Here is a 25116-nt window from a genome sequence, read left to right on the forward strand (position 1 = left end):
GGGGACAGGGTCACTTCAGTGCGGTCAGGCAAGACCAGGGCGCAGCTAGAAGTGAAAGTATGCCCAAGATCACAAGCAGCGTTAGTGCGTGCCCCGCGAGTCAGAAAACGACGCACCCACGACTCTGACGGCCACGGGACTGACCTGCGTTTACAATTACTCTAGGTCCGAATGTCTCATACTATGTAGGGGAGCATAGCTCCTTGGTCTCAAAGCGGGTATTAACGCTGTTTGACCGAGCGAACCCTGAGTGTCCCAAGAGAGCTCACACTCCCTTCATTGGTTGGCAGGATGCTTTTCCGTGGTCCTGGTCCCCACCCAGAAGTCGCCACCGTCCCCTTTCCAGAGGTCCTGGAATCGCTTCCCAACTGCCCGGACTCTGCGCTCTCCCGTGGCTTTTTGAGCCCCGTGTGTCCGCAATGAGTCTAGTTTATTCCTACTTTCAAGCTACCTTCCACAAACCCTTCTCTCTCTGTCTCTCTCTCATTTCCAAATTCTCTTTAAGCCATCAGACCATTTCTATCTTTAGAGTCCCTTGTTCTCTATGTGTAGTTAAAAAAAAAATCAAAATCTTTTTTCTGCTCCAGGATCCTCCTTTATTTCTCCCTGATTCCGGACATCTCACAAGATCCATACCCACCCTACTAGCCCCTCCCCTTACACCCCAGTCCCCCCACACACATACACACACCCTCGTCTCACGTGAAAGTGTTCACTTTTTTTAATTTAGTTTTTTTAACAGACCGCGCCTCCGGTGCACCATTCATCCTATAGGCTGCCCTGAGCCACGGGGGCGGGCTCAGCCCTGTGCCACGTGACCCGCCGCTGGAGCCTGGGACGCGGGGCGCCTGGACACAGAATTATTGGAGCTATTCTACCGAGCGCTGCGTTCGCGCCCTGACCAAACAGCATCTTCTCAGCTGTGCTGCGGGGGCAATAAAAGAGGCAGCCCACCACATCCGGAGCACGATGAGCCGACCCCCCCTGGTGCCAGGGCCCGCCGGGCTCCCGGATAGCTCCTTCTGGTGAACCTCGCGGCGCACGGACACTCTCCGTCCCGGTGGGCGCGTTTTTAAAAAAAAGTTTCGGAATCTTTCACTTTCTCCGGGAAAGGCGAGCTCTGGAGGAAGGATGCAACACCCTCTGGAGCTGGGGGCGCAGTACTTCCCCCACGAGGCCTCCTTCCCAGACCACCGCTCCCATCGCTACCGGAGCTTCATGATAGAGGAGATTCTGACCGACCACCCGGACTCCAAGGTGTCTGCGCCGGCCGGGGAGCTGCTCAAGTTCGGGGTCCATGCGCTGCTGTCGGCCAGGCCCTACCACAGCCACCTAGGTATGCCTTTTCAGTAAGCGCCTGCGCCCCCAGGAGCTGCACTAAGGCCCCGGGCCGCTGTTCCTCCAGAAATATAAGATGTGCCAGGAATTAATTAATACTCAGCAGCTGAGCAGCGAGAATGTGGATCAAAACGTACAGCAGATGTAGAGGAGGCGCATAGAAAATAATAACAGTAAAACAATGGCAATAGGGATAAAGCCAGATAATAATAAAAGTAATATCTGTACAAATTACATTAATAATAACAGCGTCAATGGTAACAATAACAAAAATAATTAATTTAATTTAATATTTATTCTCGCTTTCATTATTCCTTGTAGATTTATTTGTTGTGCTACTGCTAATATTAAATGAACCACGCAGAGCATAGCTTAATATTTATGGTTTATGTCGTTTTTATTATGAGCTGTGAGTTGTCTTCAAAATGATAACAATAATAATACATATTATTATGAATATTGTCAATAATAATAATATAATATGTTTCCATCTAACGTATATTCAGTCTTGAGACTTCAAAAGCCCTTGTCCACGCCCAGGAGGCGGCAGTGACTCCAGACTGAGTATTTATTAGCTGTGCTTGAAAGTACCACAGTACTGCTTGATTCTGAGAAGTGCCGGTACTCTCCAATTGAAAGTATTAACTTTTTCTTCAGAAGTGCAGGTACTCTCCCTCGCAAAATAAACAAAAGTGCCGGTACTAAGTACCGGCCCTTCAAAACACTGAATTAGGCCTTGGCTCTCGCCAGACCGAGGATCTATTGGTGTTTTCAGGGGCTGGGGACTCACGCACTGTCCCCTCCACGGCGATTCGGGAAGGTTTAAGACAGAAGCAGCATCAGAGACGGCCCAGGCGCGTGCATGGACGGGTCGAGAGCACGTGCATTTACCGTCGTTGCGACCCCTGCTCTCCGGCAGACATCCCCGGGCCGGCGGTCTGTGTGCGCCGGGGGCCCAGTGGGTTGGGATGGACCTTGGGGACACCCGAGGGTGGGTGACCAGGTGTCCCGCATATGCCAGGGCAGTCCCGCTTTTTCACCAGCTGTACTGGCAGATTTCAGCAATTTTGTCTTATGTCTTGGTTTTTAGAGAGAGTCAACTAAAGACATCCAGAGGAGCAATTTTATGTGGTTAGCAAATATTGCAAAAAAACACTTTAATAAACAGGTGTGATGCTGGGTTTAAAAATAGCATTTTAAGCTTTTTCTTAGTAACCATTTTGTATTTCTTTGTCCATAGCGCTGTCATTCTGTTGCGAACAGATAATGAAAATTGCAGTCCTTCTATTTTCGAGAAATGTCCCCGTTTTGGGGATTTAAAATCTGGCCACTCTGGAATTGCGTGGTGTATCCCTCGGCGCGTGCGTGCACGTGAGACTCAGGCCGAGGGTGACGACTCGCGGCCCTGTTCCCTGGGCCGCCCGTGTCTATCACAGGCTTCCCCACCAGTCAAAAGGGGATTTTTAATTAAATTCAAACCAGCGGTCTGTGAAGATGTGCCGGTGGCGAGCGGCTGACTGCATAGAAAAACGGACATATACGGAATATAAAAAGGAATAGCAAATATTCCTTCAAAGTAACCGTTCCAGTTCTCCACCGAACGTCAAAAATAATACATTGTACGTACAGTGCCTTTCTTTCAAATACATGGAGAGCAGAGAAACTAAAGGGCTTGACTCTAGGGGCTGCAGAAAGGTAGCAAGGGCTGAAAGATAGAAGCAAGAACAGGGCTGGGAGTAAGCGGAAGGATGAATGAACTAATGCATGTATGTATCGATTGCTTGCATCCCATATAGAATATCTACTTGCATTGTATGCGTCGTAAGTGGAATGTGATAGACTGTGGGTACGGAAAGACTCGAAAAGACACATGCAGAAATAAGTCACAAGTATAGGTGGCTCAATATGTAGATGAATTATCGGTGGCTGTGCTTAAATTCAGATGTGACGCACTGACATATGTGAAAGGTCTATGCATCAAATAATGTCCAATCTGCGTGACCTGCAGACGCCTAATCATGCTCTTTACAATACCGCTAGGTCATTACATAATGTCCATTAATGCTGCGCATCCCTCGCCTCAGGTGTTGAAGTGTTTACCGAAAGGGCAGGGACACGTTTTTAAATGCACAGTTGTGGTTCTCACTGTTTGTTGTTGGCCTTAACGGCGTCTCGCGTGCCAACTGGCGGCCTCTCTGCGCTGCTTCACGCTGCAACACGGGGTATATCTTGAAATAACACACATATTCCTGCCTATGAAAGAGTTGGCAGAGTACGCCGTGCAAACCTCGGCTACGCCGAATGAACGGCTAAGCAAACAAAACAGGGGCAAGCGGCCCGTCCTGCGAAACCGAAACCAGTTGATGTGCAGAAGTCAAGGGTGGGCAGGACTCCTCTGAAAGGAGAAACAACTGCACAGCACTAGCAGGGAGGTGTGGGGAGAGGACAGGTGCTGTGTGTGTCACTTCTGCAGCCGAACAGCAGACCTGACACAAGCAGCCAGTGAACCTGCCGCTCTGGGCGGGCAGGGGGTCGCCACTGAAGTTCACCCCCAATAGGACCGCGTAGCTTTTATCCAACCAAGAAAATAACAATTCTAGATACATACAAGCCAGGATGCACTCTGAAAGTCCACTGTCCACATGTTCTGGTGACTGAAATCTTTTACACGTACAGCAGGTACATGAGCATAATGCAGGCGCCTAAACAGGCGCCTGAAACTATTTTAGCTTTGATTCAAAAAAGTGTAATCCCTTGTTTGGTTGAGCGCAAAAATAATATTAAAGGCCTTGCGGCAAAATGTATTTAGGACTCGAAATAAGCACCAAGAACACACTTTTAAACAGTAGAAGACAACAGTTCCTGAATATTTTTTTCATCAAATTATTTGATATAAAATAAAAAGCGTTGAAACGGGACTAGCAGGACTGCAGCCGTTTCCTTTGTCATTATTGTTTCTCTTGTAGTTTGCTAGGAGGTCGGCGTTTCTGCTGCACCCGTGTGAGAGCGCGATTCTTGCAGCAATGTTGTGAGCTACTTGGACACGCGCGTGGCCCCTCTTCCGCCCAGATACTGACAGATGATTGGTCAGGTAGCCTTGAACGTGTCAATTATGGGAACATGGCGTGCAGCGGGTTGAGAACGCCGCGTAGGCACTTTACAATGGATTACATTTTTGTATCGTTGTTTTATTTACAACAATACAGCACCCAAACTGAACGAAATTGTTGTACAATAATTCCTCCTGCCTGTGCATGCAGCATACATAACAAACTTTATTATAAATATTCAATAAAATGTAAGTTTTCACAGCTGCAGTAGCTTGCAGCGCACAAAGACTGGTAGGGTATTTGTTCTGTCATGTTTTCCCTCTATGAGGGCGCTTTTAGTGCACTTATAATGTCCCGGAACAACTCCGAGGCCAGGCCTCGGCCGCCCAGCCGAGTTTAATTTGTAAAATGAATCATAAATGCAGGGCACACGTCTGTCTTGGGGAACGTCTGGGGGCCTGCCGAATGCAGGCCTGGTGTTGGTGTTAAAGGTCCCTGGTGTGGATTTCACCTCATGCCTCTTTCTTCCTCCACCACACACTTCCGGTGTCTTTATCCCAACCTGCTGGCTCTTTCCATCCCCGTTTTCGCCGGTGGTTACCCGCTTCTTTATCTTTCTGTCTCCTTCTGTCGCCCTTTGTTATGGAATTTTGAGCTCTCTATTCCCCCTTTTTGTTATCTCACTGTCACTCGTTGCCGGAAGTTCCCTTCCTCCGTCTTTGTACTTTTTCTGTTTTTCTCTCTTACTCCGGGCCACACTCTGATGATGAGAAGTACGTCCGGGTCAGCGCGGGCAAAATTAAGCACCGTCAGATCTACTGACATCCCGAAATCGCCAGATTTGGGCACACGGAACCGCCGCGTACGTCCCGTGAGTCCTTGTGACAAAATATAGTGCGCGCTTCCCTCAAGGAATCAAAGTACTAGTATTGTGAGCCAAACCGAAAAAATAAGGCTTGCGAAAAAGTTTCGAGCGCCTTGTAGCGCGCGGAGACTACGAGGGCGGCCCCTTTCTAACTCTTTGAGCCCAACACGAGCTAAGTGTACCTGAACCCAAGGGCTGTTACAAAGGCAAGCCATGTGACCTGAAGTTTTGGAGCAAATAGTGACAAAATAAGGGCAATCAAATGACGGCGACTTTTACTACTGTGTGTGCACTACTGACAACACAAACTCTGGCATGTATTTTTGTACGTCACTACAAAGCAGACATCTGCTTGGGAAAGTGAACATTAAAAAGTTTCAACAGCAAAATATGTTTTATTATATATTTCAATACGTTCCCACGCTGATTGCTCTTTTCAGATATTTTAGCTCCAAAATGGTCTCGCCGAGACTGTGACTTCACTGAATATCTGAGCAAAATATTAGAAGTCGTTTAAGACGAAACAGGTGAACGTCTGTCAAGCAAAAGGCTATTATGTCTGTTGGCCGAATTCCCGAGAGTCAGTCCCGTAAATGACCCCCTCATTTCCGGAGTCACTGGTGCTTTCATACATACACCGCGAGGTGTGCCGCACCCGGGTACGTACGACAATGTATTTTTTTCCGAAAAAAAAAATGAATTTATCAGACAAGTGACAGCAACACAATCCGGCAAATATTTGTTTATTTTTCGGTTTTGCATAAAAACGCCGTGTACACAGACTCTCATCTCCGGGTCTATGTGGGCGCCGCGCTTTCACTGAGGGTGCGTGTTTCACCCCACTGTCACGGGTTCGCACACCCGGCGGGCTCACTCATCCTCGGCTCACTACAGGAGAGACGTTCACACCTGAACCTTCTCAGGTACACTCTGTACAGGTGGGTGGAACAAACTGGGTACGGGTGGGGGTCTGTCACCACCCCCGGCACCAGCTGCAATGAGAATGTTTGACAACACTTTATCCAAACAGGTAACCTCCATCTTTCCAGACGCAGGGCCTGCCCGGGCCATTTTGTTCGTCGAAGTTGCAAACGTCTGTGTTTGAAGCTTTATTAAAAAAAAAACAATAAATAAAAACTATTTTCATAGCAGAAAACTGCCACCCCGGATAGAAATTTATATTTGGCAGTTATAACGTAGTTATTTTATCCAGTTGTGGCAACGTTATTTCCCACGGTTTCTGAGTAAAATCCATGACTCCAGTTCACCTAGAACAAATGTGTTTCGCATGAGTCAGTTGTGGTAAAACAGGTTTCCAACATCAACCGAATGAGATTGTTTTTTTTCCATTGGGCTCTATGGTGCAATTCAAGTCCAAAAGCACGGGTACTAAAGTCCAATTTATCAGATTTAATTTGCAATGGTTTTAATTAACTGCGCAAATAAAGATTTAATTTGAGGTATAATATGAAACTGGCATATTGGCACTTAGGCCCGAGGAAACACACTGTTCTCAGGAAGGTTTGGCTCAGGTAAGTAAAATGATATTCACATAAAAAGCTTTCGATAAATGAGAGAGATGTTTGGTGAGCTTTGAAAGAATGAGGGGAAGGATGAATGAATTAATTAATGCACACTGCTTGTTTTTTAAGGAAGAGCTTTACTCTTGCATCCTATTTTGAGTGTAAATGCCCCTCCTCGGCTAACGGTGCCCCCTCTGTCCCCAGCGCTGCTGAAGGCGGAGCAGGCCGGAGTCTTCAAGTTTCCGCTGGGCCCCTTGTCGTGCGGGGCCCTGGGCTCCCCCCTCGGCGCGGCCCTTCTCGCGGCGGGGCCCGGCTCCCCGCACCACCCCCTGGAACTGCACCTGCGGGGTAAATTGGAGGCCTCGGGGAGCCCGGATCAGGGCAGCAAGGCCAAGAAGGGACGCCGGAGCCGCACCGTCTTCACAGAGCTGCAGCTCATGGGCCTGGAGAAGCGCTTCGAGAAGCAGAAGTACCTCTCCACGCCCGACAGGTAATGAGAGGGAGGGGCTGGGGTAAGGAGCGAGGAGGGGAGGGGGACATAATGCGGGGGTCTTAGAGAGGGTTAAAAGAAGGGGTATGACGGGGGCAGGGAGGGACGAGAAAGAGACAAGTGGGGAGTGAGGTGCGATATAGACTAAGGCAGAGGGGCTAATCAACCGGGGGTGGGGGTGGGTGGGTTGCAGGGGGGAAGCGAGAGAGGGGGAGAGATTAGCAGTATGAATTGACCAGGTGGAAATCGAGAGGTACAGTGTATGCCACTCATGGCAGAGAGTGCCCCATCCTAATAATTCACCTTTCAGTGTCTCATATTTCTGTGGTTAACTCATGGCAGAGTGTTGTCTCCTACACGAGTTCACAAGTTAGTGCTTACCTTCGTAGAAAGTCATCTCCCCTTCACACACCCACACACCAATGTGTGACTCACGGCAGGGATTTGTCTCCTACACTAAATTCAACGTCAATGTCTAATTCGGGACAAAGGCACCTGTTCACACAGGACACATCACCGTTTCACTCATGAAAGATGCGTCTCCCCTACATTGATCCAGACTTCAATGGCTAACTGGGGACAAGATACTGCTCCTTCACACACTCACACATTAGCGTCTCACTCGTGCCACAGCGTTGTCGCCTACAAGAGTTTACACTTTAGTGTCTAACTCGGGACAACGTGAGCTCTCCCTCGCACACAACGTTAGTGTTTCACTCATGGAGAGGGTTGTAGGCTTCACTTATTTACACTTCTGTCCCTAACTCGCGACAAAACCACACACACCAACACACCAGTTTAACTCATAGCAGGCGGTGGTCTCCTACACCAATTCACACTTCTGCCTCTAACTCGCGACAAAGGCACATGCCCTTTACACACTCACACGTCAGTGTTTCACCAATGGAAGAGGGTTGTCCCTTACACGAATTCACACTGCAGCGCCTAACTGAGGCCAAGCGCACGTAACCTGCACCTACGCGCCAATTTTTCTGGGGACTGTCATTGAACCCCTCTACCTCCCCCCTTACGAACCCCACCGCCCTTCACAGGTCTCGTCCCTCGAAGTCTACGTGGTCGTGTCAATTCACTGTACACACTCACAGGAGTGTCTCACTGGGACGTGCCTTATACATTAACTCATACATCCATATTTTCACTAGGAACAGAGCTTTCCTTACTTCAGCACTCGCGAGCACACCGACGGGTCGCTTTCAGGCACACAGTACTCCCTCTCGTTCTGTCATACATGCAGACACACACAGTCATACGTACAGGCACTGGGACACACAGGGAAGTATCTAACTTTGGATCAGGGCCTCGTCTTTTTTGTGGTCTCCCTTACTCGTGCGTCCAGACATAAAGGCCTACAGACTCACGCACACTCAAGACAGCCAGATAACACACAGACTGGCAGAGAGACGCATTAGCGCCCTAACCCCGGGCAGCGTCATCCGTCACATTATATCGCCCCTCGTCTTTCTAACACACACACGCGCTCACATACCAGTCCAGTGTGGGCCTGCCCCTCATGGGGTACACACTCCCTGTGTCTTGCGCTCCACCTCTCTCCATCTCGCTCACACAGGCTCGAATTGGGACAGAAAATAGTCCCGGGCACCAAAATAAAAATAGCCCTCTTAGTGAGTTAGGTAGCAAAACTCTAGCAACGCTTGTGAATTAGGACAGTGTGGAACTTTTGGCAAGGTGTGAAAAAGTGCGTGGCTGTGAGCTTGCGGCAGACGATTTTTGTTTATCAGGGAAATCAGATATACAATCCGGTCCAGCAGACCATAGAACAGGTCCACAAGCGGCCCGAAAAAAGACCTACATCCTGACCTGTTAGACTAGCCCGTCAGTCCCTGTCTGATTGCCCAATGGGCCAGTCCGACCCTGCTCACATACGCACACAATCACATGCACGGGCAAGCGCGCACGCACACACCAATGTTTTACTTCAGACAAGGCCTCATGGTTACTCTCTCTCTCTCTCTCTTTCTTCCTCCCTCTCGCTCTCTATCTCCCCCCCTCCCCCAACACACACACGCGCGCGCGAGCTGCGCAGCAGGCGGGCATTCATCCCAGTACACGGACAGGGGCTCATGGCCTCTTGGTTACCCTTTCTCTGTCTCTCTATCTCACACACTCCAAAATCACGAGCGCGACACGGGCAAGCGCGCGTGCGCGCTCACACCCCAATATTTTACTTCGGACTGGGCCTCTTGGTTACCTTTTTACACTCGGTCTCTCTCGGTCTCTCTTGCTCGCTCTGTCGCGCGTGCGCGCTCTATCTCACACACACAAAATCACATGCGCGGACTCGGGCAAGCAAGCGCCCCCCCTAATGTTTTAATAGGGCCTCACGGTTAACCTCTCTCTCACACGCACACACAGACACACAAACAAATTCCTACATGCACACGCACAGACCCGGCGCCAGAGCCCTCACGAACGACACTCGGCTCTTCATACTCGTGTAGGGAAAAAAAAACATCCCCAAGTCATTGTTGTCCTAAAGGAGACCGCATCGAGGGAACTCCCCATTAAAAGAGCCTCGCGCTCCCGCCTTAATGGTTTTAGCAATAACCCGCGCCCGAGGCACCAAGTCATATGAGGATTGCTGTCTCTCATAAGGCGACTCTCCAACATACTTTCCCCCCTCTCCACACAAGCTATCCGTCCCAGCTCCGTGTGTTGTGGGAGACGGCGCCTGTGGCTTCCAGAGTCCACACCTTGGCCTATTTGCACCACACTGGGTCTCAGAGCATCACACCGAGCCCCACCCCCTCACCCAGCCTTTCTCCGGTGCTCATTCGATTCAGTTCACACCATAGCCCCACTGCACAACATTCCTCCATTGCTCATTCAATGCAGTCAATGCCCTGGCCTTGTTGCACAGCACTGAGCTAAGGCCATCACACTGAGGTCCCCTCAAACCGCCCCGCCCCCCAACTTCAGTGTTCACTCACTGGAGTTCACATCCTCACCCCAGTGTACAGCACTGAAGCGCACCACCCCACTACCCTTCAGTGCCCATGCAGTGGAGTGCACATCATTGCTCCATTACACAGCAGCCACCCCCACCCTCAGTGCCCATGCAGTGAAATGTACATTACTCCATTACATAGCAGCTTCCCCTCACCTTCGGTGCCCATGCGGTGAAATGTACATCGTCACTGGTTTTACACAGCAGCTGCCCCCTCCCCTTGGTGCTCATGCAGTGAAATGTACACTATTACTCCGTTGCACAGCAGCTGCCTCCTCTCAGTGCTTATGCAGTGGAATGTACATCATTACTCCATTTACACAGCAGCTGCGCCTACCCTTGGTGACCAAGCAGTGGAATGTACATCAGTACTCCATTATACAGCAACTTCACCAACCCTCGGTGCCCCTGCAGTGAAATGTACATTATCACTCTATTACACAAAAGCTGCCCCCACAACCTCAGTGCCCATGCAGTGGAATGTTCATCATTACTCCGTTCACACGGCAGATAACCCCCACCCTCGGTGCCCATGTCAGTGGAATGCACATCATTACTCCATTGCACAGCAGCTGCTTCGCCATCATCGGTGCCCATGCAGTGGAATGCACACCATCACTCCATTGCGTAGCAGCTGCCGCCAGCCTCGGTGACCAAGCAGTGGAGTGCACATCGTTGCTCTATTGTACAGCACTGCAGAGAAGCTGCCCCCTAGGTGCTGATGCAGTGTAGTGCACACCATTACTCCATTGCACAGCAGCACCCACCCCCCCTGTCTATGCAGTGGAATATACACGTCATTGCTCCACTGCACAGCAGCTGCTCGCCCCCTCCGGTATCCGTGCTTTGGAATATGCAAATCATTTCCCCAATGCACAGCGGCTGCTCCCTCCCCCGGCCCTCCGGAGCTCAGGCAGTGGAATATGCACATCATTGTTCCATTGCACAGCGGCTGCCTCCCTCTCGGTGCCCATGCAGCAGAGTGCACATCATTGCCCCTCATCCCCGTGCCCAGGGAGGGACGAGACCATCACAGCTCCATTGCACGGCTGATGCCACCCATGAACGTCAATTCACCAAAAAGGCAGGGTTAGCGGGAGTGACATCACACGACATTGGATCTTTATGCTTACTCACACACACATGCTTACACAAACATACAATCACACATACATACATACTCTCACACACACACACTCTCGCCTGCACTCATGCACACAACATTCATCTAAAAGCATTTTAGACTAACCTCTGCCGCCAGAGGTAGGTTCATATTCTAGTTAATTGTTCTTCATTTTTGTTTACACTAATAGTGAATAATATATTATTATGTTAGTCACTATCAGTGTAATAAAGATCATTTACAAAAAAAACAGAGTGGAGCCCCATCCGACGTCGGTATGGTCGAGCTGCCATTGTGTTCCTGGCACTGATTTTGCTACCTCTGAGGCCAGGGGTCTCAAATGCAGTGCCAGGGGTGGAAAGGGACAAGCCAGAGGTCGCAGCTGCGACCTCTGGCGACCCCCGCCCAATTCGGTGCCAATGCAGTGGCATCCACACCGGTCTTGAGTGCGTCCACAGAGGCCCTCTTCAAGCCCCTCTGTAGGAGACTCAGCGCTGTCAGATGACACCTAGACAGGATGCTGCACATATATACATTTTACGCACACGTACTACTCAAACCAAAGCAAAAACACTCTCGCCCGAATATAAACTGTACTTAATTCGTCATTTTTCCTCTCGTTTTGGAGGGAAGAATTATACAAAAGAACGCCTTCCGGAATTTATATATTCATTATTTTAGCGGAGGCCTCGAATTTTAGAACAGGTTGCAATTATGAATGTCTGTAACACACCCTTGAAACGTCAGTGCAGTTTAAAGCAAAACAAAAAGGAAATCTACAGTCACATTACATGGAGTTTGCCGACCAGTACACTGCATGTGCGTATAATTTAACAAGCACCTCGCGATCTTCACGGGCTGCCCCGAACAACTTACTTTTTTAAAAATGAATATAAAGCCCAACAGATTCAATCAAAACAATATTTATAACGAAACATGTATTTATCATATCACTGTGTCGCAGTCTAACGTATTCACTCCCTGTAATTAATTGTCTATTCAAGCATTTACTTCAATTAAATGATTGTCCCCTGAGTGCACTTGAAGTTAATCTGCATAGACCGAAATTACTGCCCCATACTTCGTAAAACAAAAGTTTAGACAGAGTTTCCGTGCACTAACAAGGCGCACTATGCTTCAAACCTAAAGAACAAAAAAACTGTTTGTTACACAGATAATAACACGTTTATCAGGGAAGGACAAATAAACGACATACCCTATAAATAGCGACTTTGTACGTGTGGGTGAATGGGCACTCGGATATTTTCTAATTTTTAGGTATATTCTTACTAATTATATATATATATATATATATATATATATATATATATATATTACTTCGGATTCAGGTCAGGAGGCAAACATATTTGGGGGGGGGTCTTCAAATTGGGGGACAGGTCCCCCTGGGGGGGGCTCAAGTGATTGGGGGGGGGGGGAGGCACCAGGCTCTGGCCAAAAGAAGCATTATGCAGATGAAAGTGCTTTGTTTTAAGCAGAAAAAAATATTTATTACATTTTTAAAAAGTAACAGAACTTAACTGCAATGTTTAAACAAAGTTAAACACTGCCAACTTAATAGAATAATTGTGAATAATTCTGAAGGGGGGTGATTAATTTTGTTTTTCCACTGGGGGGGGGGCATTCCCCATTAAAAGGTTTGAAAACCACTGTGTAACTAGAGAGTCCATAACACGCTTCTCTTTCCGTTGCAGGATAGACTTGGCCGAGTCTTTAGGTCTCAGTCAACTTCAGGTGAAAACGTGGTACCAGAACCGACGAATGAAGTGGAAGAAAATAGTGAGTACACCCCCACCCGCATGAACTGAAAGATGCTGATCCTGAGAATGCAGTGGAATGTAGACCCAGGAGCAGTGCATTAAATGGAAATATGGGGGTGCAGGCATTCGCTAGATAGCATACCCGTTTGTTCCCCAGAACTGCTGGCTCCCTCTATTTACGTGTATGGGAGCAGTGCTGAGAAGTGCAGGTACTCTGCCTTTCAGATGAAAGAAGTGCAGGTACTCGGAGTATGAACAAGCAAAGAGTCTTCATCGGAGGGATTTTTATCAGAGTAATATTGTAGTTTGCTATTATATCCCTAGCACACAATGCACTGCTGCGGTTTCTTGCAATGCTTTGCTAGAAAACTTCATTAAATGCACAAATGTGGGAGTTAATAGCCCAGGTAGGATAACGTTCGGAGCCACTGCAGTTGAACATGTTTTTTATATGTATTTAAATAGTTTAATAGTTTACACACAGTGTCCATTTTTAAAAATATGACAAACGTTAACATTTTAAAATGTGACCATTAGGACCCATACTTGACATCTGAGAGAGGGAGAGAGGCAAAGTGGTGCGGGGTAGAGAAGGACGGAGCAATAAAACCGAAGGAAGAGAGCGGGAGGGAAGGAGGGAGGTGCAGTGAGATTCATGGGAGGGAGGGATAGAGAGCGGCAGAGAGGGGCGAGGAGAAAGAGAGAGAGAAGGACAAGATGGGGGAAGAGAGGGGTGCAGGCAAGTACATGGGGAGGGAGAGATAGAGAGAAGCAGAGATGGGCGGGTTAGTGAAGGTGGGAGAGAGAGAGAGACACACAGAGAAGTGAGAGAGGGAGGAGAGGGGCGCACAGAAAGAGAGAGACATGGGACACACAGAGAAGGAGGGACAGGGAGCACATATTCAGAGACACACAGAAAGAAGAGTAGGCTGAGAGAAATAGGGGGAGGAGTGCGAGAGGTAGGGAGGGCTGAGGTAGATAAGGCGGGGAGAGAGACAAGGAGAAGGCTGGCGGGGGAAGAGAGGGGTGCAGTGTGATAAATGGGGAGGGAGAGGTAGACAGTGGCGTAGAGGAGTGAGATCGAGAAGGTGGGAGAGAGACAAGCAGAAGGCGAGGGGAAGGAGAGGGGTGCAGCGAGATAAATGGGGAGGAGAAGAGAGAGGAGGTGGGGAGAGAGACAGGTAGAAGGCAGAGGGGGAGGGAAGGAGAGGGGTGCAGTGAGATAAACGGGGAGGATGAGAGAGAAGCAGGGAGGGGCGAGGTAGGAGAGAGAGACATAAAGGGAAGGAAGAGAGGAGGGTAAGAGAGGGCTGCAATAAAATACATGGGGAGAGAGAATGAGGTAGGGAGAAGTGAGGAAGAGAAGGTTGGCGAGAGAGAGAGAGAAAAAGAGAAGGAAGAGAGGGTGAGGGAAGGAGAGGTGAAGTGAGATAAATGGGGAGGAAGAGAGAGAGGCAGGGAGGAGCGAGGTACCGAATTTTGGAGAGAGACAGAGGAAAGGCAGAAAGGGAGGAAAGGAGAGGGGTGCCCAGAGAGATGGGACACACAGAAGGATGGAGAGAGAATGTTCTATGAGAGAGGGGGTAGAAGAATAGAGAGAGAGAGACAGAAAGAGTGAGAGGAGTGATGGAGGGAGAAAGAAGGGAGAGGGAGAATGGTCTGAGAGAAAGAGGGAGAGTAGAAGGAAATATGAAACATCTTTTTTATGTGCTTTCCGTACTCACTCCTTAGCACAGTGGGTAAGTGTATAGGTGGGAAGCCTTGTTATCCATGCTTTGGAACCAGCCGAGTTTGATCACAATATCAAGTTAAATACATTATACATTTTTATAAAGTTATATGTTGCCAGGATACACTCGCACACGCGTCCACATACCCGCACACATGCACCCACATACTCCCACACACAAACACACCGCACTCACCCATGCACATGCGTCATACACCCTCATTCACACTAACATACATACATAAACACAGCACTCACACATGCATTCTCTCCCCCTCCAGCGCATACATACATTCACACTACCTTTCCCCCTCCAGTGCATACATACATTCACACCCCCCTGCCCCCTGCACTGCATATACGCACTCACCCGCTCTCCCTTTCCACTGACACACATGCACCGGCTCTCCCAGTTCACTCACACAAAGACTCACCTCCCTTCCCTGTCAAAGTACATACACATGCACACGCATACATGCACTCACCCCTTTCTATCCGCTCAATCGCACTCACACACTCAATTGCTTATACCAACCAGCACACATGCACTAACACACTCACCCCCTTTCCATCCACAAACACTCACATACTCCATCCACGAACACTCACACCCCCCCTCACCCCGTCTACAATCACTCACACACACAGACGTGCCCCCAGCAACATCCCCTTACCCCCACATTCACAACATTCACACACGCACTCACACACACATCCCCCATCTCCCCTGTCATACGATCCACTCAACTCGTCTGGCTTCCACCTCCGGCAGCGCCCCGCCATCAGGACACTGCCCCGCCATCAGGACACTGCCACACCATATTACCGGTCATAATACAGCATGAGGCGTCCTTTCGGCGTGGCGGTGCTGGTAGTGGAACCGCTTCTCCACCACCGACCGCCAGCATGACTGGTGTTGGAATTCCACCCGATTTCGGGTGGAATTGCTAAATCAGTTGTAACAGGGCGGTCTTAATACCGCCAGTACTGGCGGTCTTTCGGCGCCTGCAGCTTCGGCGGTGTTATGGAAAGACTACTGAAGTTGTAATGAGGGCCTATGTGTTCTTCCATGGAATTAGCATTTTAACCTGTGCCAATTTTATCAAAAACTCTTTCCACGTGTCTTCTTTTTGCTTACAGTTTAAAGGTGTGTGTTCTTTCCCTATGCGTTTTATGAATTGATATTATTCATACAAAAATAAAAACGGTTAGGAGTGGCCATGTAGTGGTGCAGTGTACAACCCCATCAACATCAAAGGTATCTGTTGAAAGACTGAGTTAACGTACTTTCCATCTACACAATAAAAGAAACGGCCTTGTACCCTGCCAATCTAATAGTCCCACACACTGTACTTCCTGTCCCATCTTTTGCTGGTCCCTATTTCAGTGGGGGAGGAAAGGTCACAAAAAAGGAGGCAAACCTTAGTCAAAGATACAAACAAAGGTTGCAGTTAGACAGATGGAAATGGTTATTGACAAAACAATCCAACAAAAAATAAACTATTCTCAGTGGGCAACATTCTTTTATATTTTTGTAAAGGTTTCCGTGGAATCGCATAACACAACAAAAAATCTGCTTCCTGAGCTTTACAAGCTTGCATAGTTGCACAATTCTTAATTTGGTCAATGAGCAAATGTCTTATCAGTGTTCATAGAAACCTGTGACATTCATATGATCATGTGGAGAGATTTCCACATGTGTTACAGTACATAGTGTACAGCTGGACATACCGATATGCCTTGTCATGTGTGCAAATAAACTTTTTTCTCCATCCATTTTTTTCTCCACTAAGAAAATATTTTTCTGGTTGAGATACGCCCTAACTCGAACCTTCACCAATGTTGTGGTTGATCTCTTCCCATTACCACCTATGATAGGGATTTGCCCCTGCCCCAAACAGAAGTAAATCTCCAGCCATCACTACAATGGGAATGGATTGGGAAATAATGAATAAATACCTACAAAGAAGTACATTTGGAGATGTACACAAACGTTAAGGAAATATGAGCCTCTGCCACAATTATAATTTTGGGTCATCTCAAACCTTAATCCCACTTTTAATAAAACATCTACAACTGGCTCTATCTTCATCAGTGAAGGGCTGGCACCCATGCTTTAAGACTTCGAAGTTGACGACAGGGACTGATGCAAACACAGACCTCTGTAGATAACCCTGCAACTGGCCTCTACTGGCTCATTTTCATTATTTTTAGGGTAGCTTAGGGTACTAAAAGGGGTAGAGTGCCACAAGCTCGTCTGCAGAATCAAATGGTTCATTAAACTGGGAGACAAACTTCTAACCTGGATAGAGAAAAGAAAGTCAGATAATAAAGCACCTAACTTAACAACAGCACTAGGGCACTGGGAGGATCTTGTAGCGGACTTTCGTCAGGCGCTAGAGAGCGGGCAACGGTATCCCCCAAACAAAATCCTCTTAATTCCAACAAATGTCCCCCCCGACACACTATGGCATTAGTTGCCTGCAAACACTCTCTTCGTAGGGCATCGGCAGCCAGAAGAAGAGGCAGCAAAGTAGCAGATAGCCAGTTTATCACTGCACTCAGAACTGCTTACAAGCAGAAAGTCTGGCAGCACAAAAGAGAGTACATCGGCTCAGAATTTATATGCTATTAAAAGACAAGATTCACTTTTGCATGTGGAGGCACATAAACCCTTTAGGCAATCCAGGGCAGACCAAGAAGAATGGTGTGTCAGAAAAGGATTGGATCAGTCATGTTAAAAAGTTATATAAAATCAACCGAGAGGTGGAAGCAGTCCCTTCTCTCCCTCTACCTGTTCCAAATCCTGGGGTCCAGCAGAGACAAATTTACAGAAGGTGCAGTAAGAGATGTTATTAAAGAAAATGAGGAACAACGGGGCCTCGGGGCCAAATGGGATCCCTGCTTCTGTGTTCAAAACTGTGCAAGACTTCTGGGTGACCACCCTTGTTCCACTTTTCAATCCCACATTCGCCACGCAACAATACTATCCTGGAGGGAATCAATTTTATTCTCCATTCACAAAAAGGGTTACTGTTCTAACCCAGCAAATTATTGGCTTCATGCTCTTCTCATTCTCCAAGCCAAAGCCTACGCCTGCATCCTTCTGAAGGCACTGGAAACATGGGCAACGGAAAAAAAATTCTTCTGCTCTTTCAATCAGGATTTAGGCCTGATTGTTTAACAGTGGATAACATCATTGCATTAGCATACTTAGCTTCTCAAGCTGTTAGGAGGACGCACCCCCATTTGTTCTGCTGCTTTGTCGAATCTAGCACTGCCTTCGACAGGGTGGATCGGGGCAGGCTATGGAGAAAGTAAACCATGCAGGGAATCCCCTCTTTGTTTCTCAGGACAATCATATGACTACACCAGGGGACATGGGTTCGGGTAAAAACAAGCTAAGTACAGTTAACTCCAGTGTGTTGACTTACAACAGGCTTAAACACGGTTGTGTTTTGGCCCCACTACTTTTTAATCTCTGAACTGCGGACTTTGAAGGTGCCCTGGAAGGAGCCAGCTTAGTTACTCCAAGGCTGGGCGGAGTGCATCTCCCTATCTTACAGTAAGCAGATGACACTGTAATTATGGACCACGCCAGAGCCGGCTTACAGAGAGCCCTCAATGCACTTCACTGTTACAATCAGGTGAGGAACCTTCAGGGGAACCAGAGCAAAACAAAGATTGTCGTCTTTGGCAAGTATCCCTACAAAAAACAAATCCACTGGTGGCTGGGAGTCCTCCAAATATCGACAGCTCAAGCTTATAACTACCTTGGAGACTGGTTTGCAGACAGGGCCAAGCCCACCATACACTAAAGACATCTTAAATTTAAATCCACCAATGTTATCAATTGACTGAAGCCCCTAAGCAACTGCCTACATAGCACTACTGCTGAGCCTATGCTGACAGTCTTGAGGGCAAAACTGATTCTGGCTCTCAACTACGGCTATTTGGCCTTTCCTGATGTTTCTAATGGACTCCCAGATTAAGGTAAATAAGAAAATCCTGCTTGCCCCTCGGCAAGCTAGAAGAATTGGACTGAGACTGGAGCTGGGTCGTGGGAGCCCAGACCTTGCATGCCGGGATATAATAAAGTACTATCTCAGGGTCTGACGAGCCCCAGAGACCACCCTCAAACACATCTGAAATTGTTTTTGAGGAGGCGGATTCTCCATTGCAAACATGGATAGCAAAGGAAATTAGCAGTTTGAAGATCAAGGCCAACAAGCTGCACAGCCCAGAAATTCCATACTCAGCTTGGAAAATAACATGAACAGGCAGGTGACAAGATCCTCCTTTGAACAAAATATTGAAACACTTTGTGCCAGCCCCGTGACTGAGACTCCTCGGGGAAGGCACAGTCTTTTTTTCAACATGCACTTTCATCCCAGGCTTGTAGCAAAATCCTCTATATGAGGCTTGTTGCTTTACCAGTCTCTGACTTTAATCTGGGCTGGGCCCACTGACAGGAGACAATCACATGCAGGGCATGCAAATATTGCAAAGAATCCTGGTTTCGCCTGCTGTGCTATTGTCCTAAAACTGTTGAGGAGCGTTGTTGCCTGCTTCTTCCATTGTTTCGATCCAAAGGCATCAGGCACTGCAAAGGGGCTTTCGACCTGTGCTTTTTGGAAAACTCTCCATGTTCCCTAGCCAGACTGGGGAAATTCACGAACATCATATGACAATCACTCTCCGAAGCCGTTACAGGGTGACATTAGTTATAGCATCCAGCTTTCAAGGGGACAGCTGCCAATTAGTTCCATTAATTTTAAGGATCGGAAGTGGTGTCCCGCTAGAACAGGCAATTTCTTACTCTGCAGGTAGCCAGCCACTCACCAGCCAGTCTCCGGGATTGCTTGGGCGATTCCCACTTTGGGGGCTGGGGCATGTGTCCCATTGAATCAGTTTGCCCAACGAACACAGCCCCAGGCTGCATGAGGTCTCTTTAACTAGCTTGTAGTCTGTACTTTTCTCCTCTCCCATTAAAGTCCCTGTTGCTGTTTTTAAGGCTTGAAAACATTAAAACTATCTGAACCATCTTTTTTTAATTTCTTATAGTTTTATTAATTATGTGTTGATTGAATTAACTGTCTTCTTTTATATGCAAATGCTATGTACTGTTTTACACATGTAATGATTCTAATCAATTGAACATGAATAAAATGTAAAAATAAAAAGCCCTGCAACGCCCCACCCAAGGCTCTTGAAATATATTAACTTTATGTGAACAAACACTTTTACAACTGTAAAACCATCTCCTGTGAATTGCAAACATGTTATCACACTAGTTGATATTTTAAACCAAACGAACACCAAACACACACTAATAGGTTTATGAATCAGGCACATGTTCATTTGATGGTAAAGCACAACCTTAACTCTACAGTCTGGCTTTAGGTTTTGCCTACCAGATTGCACAAGCTGTCTGGTTGCAAAACACTTTTGTGAACTTACAGTGCCCTTCCATTGCATAAACACCAGTTGGCTTTATTGTCACTCTCATTTTCTTGCATCTTATGCAATTCCCTGCCTTCGTCTTTTTGTCTTTGTCCCTCTGCTGGGCCATAGCCTCTTTAACATCCTTTTGATTGGCTGACTTGTATCCTTACACTGGTCATGTTTAGGGAACTACTTTTTTCCTTTTTGGCTAAGCACTCCATGAGAGTGGAATGTTTTTCAGCTCTTGCCCTCATGTCTGTTTCCCCACTAAGCACAATACCCCACCCACTGCGTTGTTCTCTCCCTTCTGTTCCCTCTTGTGTGCTCCCCCCCCATAGGCTCCCCCAACCCATAGTACATGTTGCTCTCTCCCTGTGTGCTTCTCCCCCGCCTGTGTTGCTGTCACATTCGTGTGCTGCTCCCTCTCTCTTGTGTGGTTCTCCTCCCCCCATCTGCTTTGTCTTATTCTCTCCTTCACGTGCTTCCCCCCCGTGTTGGTTTCTCCCCCCTACTGCTTTTGCCCCCTACCTGGTCTCCCACCCACTACTCCGGTTCCCTCGGGTCCTTTCTTATTACTGTAATGCAGTTTGAGTTAAAAAAAACATTTTTTTTATTTACAGATCTAAGTGGCATCCGCCATCTAAGATCAGTAAATATAAACAAGAAAAATGGTTCCTGTGTCATTATGTAGGCACACGCATGCATGATGAGGTATGCATCCGCCTACAGAATGAGGCAACACTGGTTGCCTTGTGGCACCATTTTTTACCCCAATATTGTGCTGCACCACTTAAATAAAAAAACATTTAACTGTTAACATTTTGGGGGAAACTCAATATGTCAAAAGGCAAAGCCTATTGGCTTGGGCAATCTTGTTGCTTTTGTCTTCACACACATGTATTACACTGCAGTGAGTGGGTATATTATATAAACACAGAGTGTACCACTCTGGTAAAATGAGCAGTGCTCTGGACCTTCCAACAATGCATTTATTTATGGGCATCACCACACTGCACAACACACCACCTGAACCCCTCGTGTTTCACGTGTGACTTCACAAGTGAGAGCTATCTGGTAAAACAAGTCAGCATTAAAGTTGAACCCTACATACACAATGAGCAACTGAGAAATCAGCTGCCTATGTTAGACACCCTTTACTGCCTGCTGCAATTAAGAGGGACAGTCAGCGAAATTAGTATAATACAATTGTGGATGTGTGAATAGATGCTAATAAAGTATTTTGCCAAGGATGAGCAAGTTGGTATTTCCAATATCTGGAATTGAACTCGTTTTCTATTTCACACGGTACTGGTCTCGACAATGAACTGTAACATTCCTAATCGCATATTTCTTTTTCCAGGTGTTACAAGGTGGGGGTCTGGAGTCCCCAACAAAACCCAAGGGGCGGCCGAAGAAGAACTCCATTCCCAGCAGCGAGCAGCTGACAGAGCAGGAGAGAGCGAAGGAGGCCGAGAAACAGACAGAAAGCCTCCATTCCCCAGAGTGCGAGGGCAGTCAGGAGGCGTGAGGGACTGAGGGGCCCTGGCTGAGGGCACGACCCAATGAGGAAGGGCCCAGCTTGTGATAAGGCCGCAGCTGGTGACGGGCTCACGCTGCCCACAAGGTCGTGGCTATGGACTATGTGTCTGGGGACAAAGCTCTGTCTGTGAACAAGGCCCCGACTTTGGACAGTTCGCCAGCTCTGGGCCAGGCCCAAAGAGAAAGCAAGGCTGTGGCTGTGGAATTGGCACCAACTGAGGACACACTCGTGGCTGTGCACAGGGCCCTGGTTGGGGAGAAAGACATTGCTCTGAACAAGGCCCTTCCTGTGTATCAAACCCTGGTCGTGGACAGGGTTCGCTGTGAATAAGGCCGTGGATGGAGACCAGGCCCTCCATGAGAGTAAGAACCAAGCTGTGGACAGGCCACACTGCCAACAAATCCCAGCCTCGGTTCTCTGGACACTGAGCCTCACAGCAAAGAATGACCGGACGGGGCCCTCGCCACCTACCTTCTTTGTGACACGAAGATGCCAGTCACCTTTTTGTAGCTTCGTTTATTTTATAAACAGAACACGTACTACAAAGCAGCAGTTTGGCCTGATTTTTCGTCTGTGTGCACCAGCCAACTTGTCCTTTCAGTTTATGTTCGGAACAATTCAGTCTTCACAGCCTGGATGTTGCTTGCAGTGTGGATCTAAACCCCTCCTCCCTCACTCATGCGACTGGCTGCACGGGAGCAGAGGTTGGGCAGGCGGCTACATAGTCATGGGGCTATCCTTGCAAATTAAAGTGCGCCACACGCAGTGTCTGAGTGGAATCCGCCTACCACCGTATGTACAGAGCCTTCGAACCGCGGCTCATCCGTACCAGTTCCGGCGATCCAGCAATGTACATTTTATATTGTGTTTAATATTTGTTTAATAACGTGAAAACCTCAGCAGATTGCCCTTGTGCGTCAGAAGCCTACACTGCCTACAACCCTGTGGTGCTTTCAGCTGCATCTTTGTCAGCAGTTTTACAACTAACGATACGGATTTGAAATAAAGTATTTTATTAAACGAAGCTCAGCATATTTACAGCGGGTCTATAAATTGTGTACATTTGCCCTTGTTTCCCAGAACGATACAGGGAGCAGAATGTTTGTCTCTTCTCATTTACATGAAGGATAAAGCCCCATTTTACAATTAAATTAGCAAATGCAGAATTCTTGCTTTTTTCATTTTTTACTTTCCTTTTTAGGTTGAGCATTGCAGCTTGTTAGCGCTGCTTTTCCGACATGTTGGTATGGATTTGGGATGTTTACCACACCTGGCCCAGGGCCATCAGTACCACTGTCTCGTTTGCTTGTCCTTCAAAAATCCTTTGATGACATTGGTAAATGGCTTACGTTTGTCCCTCCTTGGGAAGGTTTTGTTACCCCTTCGCCATCGCCCCTGTTACACTGCTAATTGCACGTTTGCCGATAAGTTTGACTGCAAGCAAACTTCTTTTTCCTTTTGTGTTTCTCCTTACCACTGATGCTCCTGGCTGCCCTGGCGCTGTGATTCGCTCGCTTATGTGAAACTGTTGTACTTTTAATTTTCAGTTTATGTGGCAATAAAGTCCGGTTAGGCGTTAACTACGCCAATAGCTCTAACTCGAGCAAATGCAAATGCTTGTTTTAACATGTGTTTATTTGCTTTGCGCATGTGTATGGATGGATCAAAAGTTACTTAATGCTTTATTTCCCTAAAAGAAGGGTCGGGGAAAAGACAATGTCAATGTTTTCCCCTAAAAAAGAAAGAAAGGGGAGAGATTTATTCATATTCTCCTAAGAAATCCATTCCCCTAACATTTGTCGATTTTTTTGCTTCATTATACCTGTGGTTTATTTTCATTTTTGGCCATTCTAGAGCGACTCTCTGGTGCTTATCCCATCTCCTAGGCGAGACTCGCCTTTATGTATGTTTGGTTATTTTTAATTGCGGTTCCTAATATTTTTCTCCGAGTTTAATGCGATTAAACAACTGCAGCGCCTATGTAGGTAGGCGCATTCAAACGTTCAGTTTTTCCATAGTGGGTAGTATTTTTAAGGGATCACAAATAGGGCAAATATGAATATGTGATACTGTAAGATGAATTCAATTTCTGAGAATCAGAGAAATCGGCGATTTTAAACGTTATCCTGGGCCCTCGACCCACAAAAGTATTCATTTTTAACTCCCACTCTGAGAGCGAAAAAGTCTGTCAGGAATAAAGTTGAATTCACGTAATGCGGATGGCGGAGAAAAAAATTACAATATCCTTTAAGTTTTGTTTTTAAAGAAAATGCTTTTTGAAGTAAAATGTTTGGGACAGCATTGCTTGTATTATATCGAATTAGGATTGCTCGTTTATTTGGAACTGGTTGCAAACCGGCTGCAAAACACATTACAGTTAAAAACGTTTGCATGTTTAACGGACGAATGCGTGTACGCTTTATGCGGTTACTGGCGTCGTTGTGGCAGTATAAGCCGCAGTTACTTATAACGTTTTTTTTTGGGTTGGGGTGTAAAAATGAATTTACGTCAGACGATGCGTAGCAAGGATACACAAAAAATAGATTACACTATTTGTTACTTCATTTGGTTGACAGAGTGGTCTTTGTGTGATGCCCACAAAGCAACTGACACAAAAAGCAAAACTGCCTCCGTATTTAACTACAAACTCAAAAGATGCCAGTACATAGATCGGAGGTGTCAGTTCTTATTTTTTTATTCTGTATCGTCGAGATTCATTTTTTTTTATTAGCGACATTAGTCAGCTGGCTCTTAGTTTGATTATTAATGCAACACAGCCATTTCCACAAAGTGACGTAGCTTTCTGCCCTCCTCTTCCCCAGGGTTCATTGAGCACTTCCGCAGAATATTTCCGGCAATTTGTTAGCGCGGGTGGTCTTTCGATTTGCGTATAGTCTTCATTCCCTTTCTTCCGGTTGTCAGTCATTCACAAAGGCATCACTTCTGGGGAGGAGGTTTCCAAGGCTCTGTGTGAACGGAGGAGGGGGCTTACAAAGCTCTGCGCCGATTTCCTTATAGTTAGTTCGACGGAGGACGAGGGAGCTAGCAGTGAGAGTGCTTGCAAAAGTCTGCGACAATGTCAAGGAGGACGAGGGGGGATGCAAAGCTGCGCGCCATGGAAGGGGCATGCAAAGCTGGAGTGCGAGGGGGCATGCAAAGCTGTGCGCCATGTCCTTCCCACGCCACAGAGCACGAGGGGGCATGCGAAGCTTTGCGCCATGCCCTTCCTATGCCAGGAGGACGAGTGGG

General features: G+C 47.3%; 1 protein-coding gene across 1 annotated transcript; it reads left to right on the top strand.

The window, feature by feature from the left end:
* The first annotated feature begins 827 nt into the window (after positions 1-827).
* On the top strand, positions 828-23481 carry BARX1 (BARX homeobox 1). Its single transcript, XM_069206409.1, has 4 exons — positions 828-1336; positions 6981-7266; positions 13088-13172; positions 21688-23481. Exons 1-4 carry the CDS (start codon positions 1132-1134, stop codon positions 21853-21855), a joined length of 744 nt encoding a protein of 247 aa, XP_069062510.1. The 5' UTR covers positions 828-1131; the 3' UTR covers positions 21856-23481.
* The last annotated feature ends 1635 nt before the right edge of the window (positions 23482-25116 follow it).

This window comes from Pleurodeles waltl, chromosome 9 (assembly GCF_031143425.1).
Source record: "Pleurodeles waltl isolate 20211129_DDA chromosome 9, aPleWal1.hap1.20221129, whole genome shotgun sequence".
Taxonomy (NCBI): domain Eukaryota; kingdom Metazoa; phylum Chordata; class Amphibia; order Caudata; family Salamandridae; genus Pleurodeles; species Pleurodeles waltl.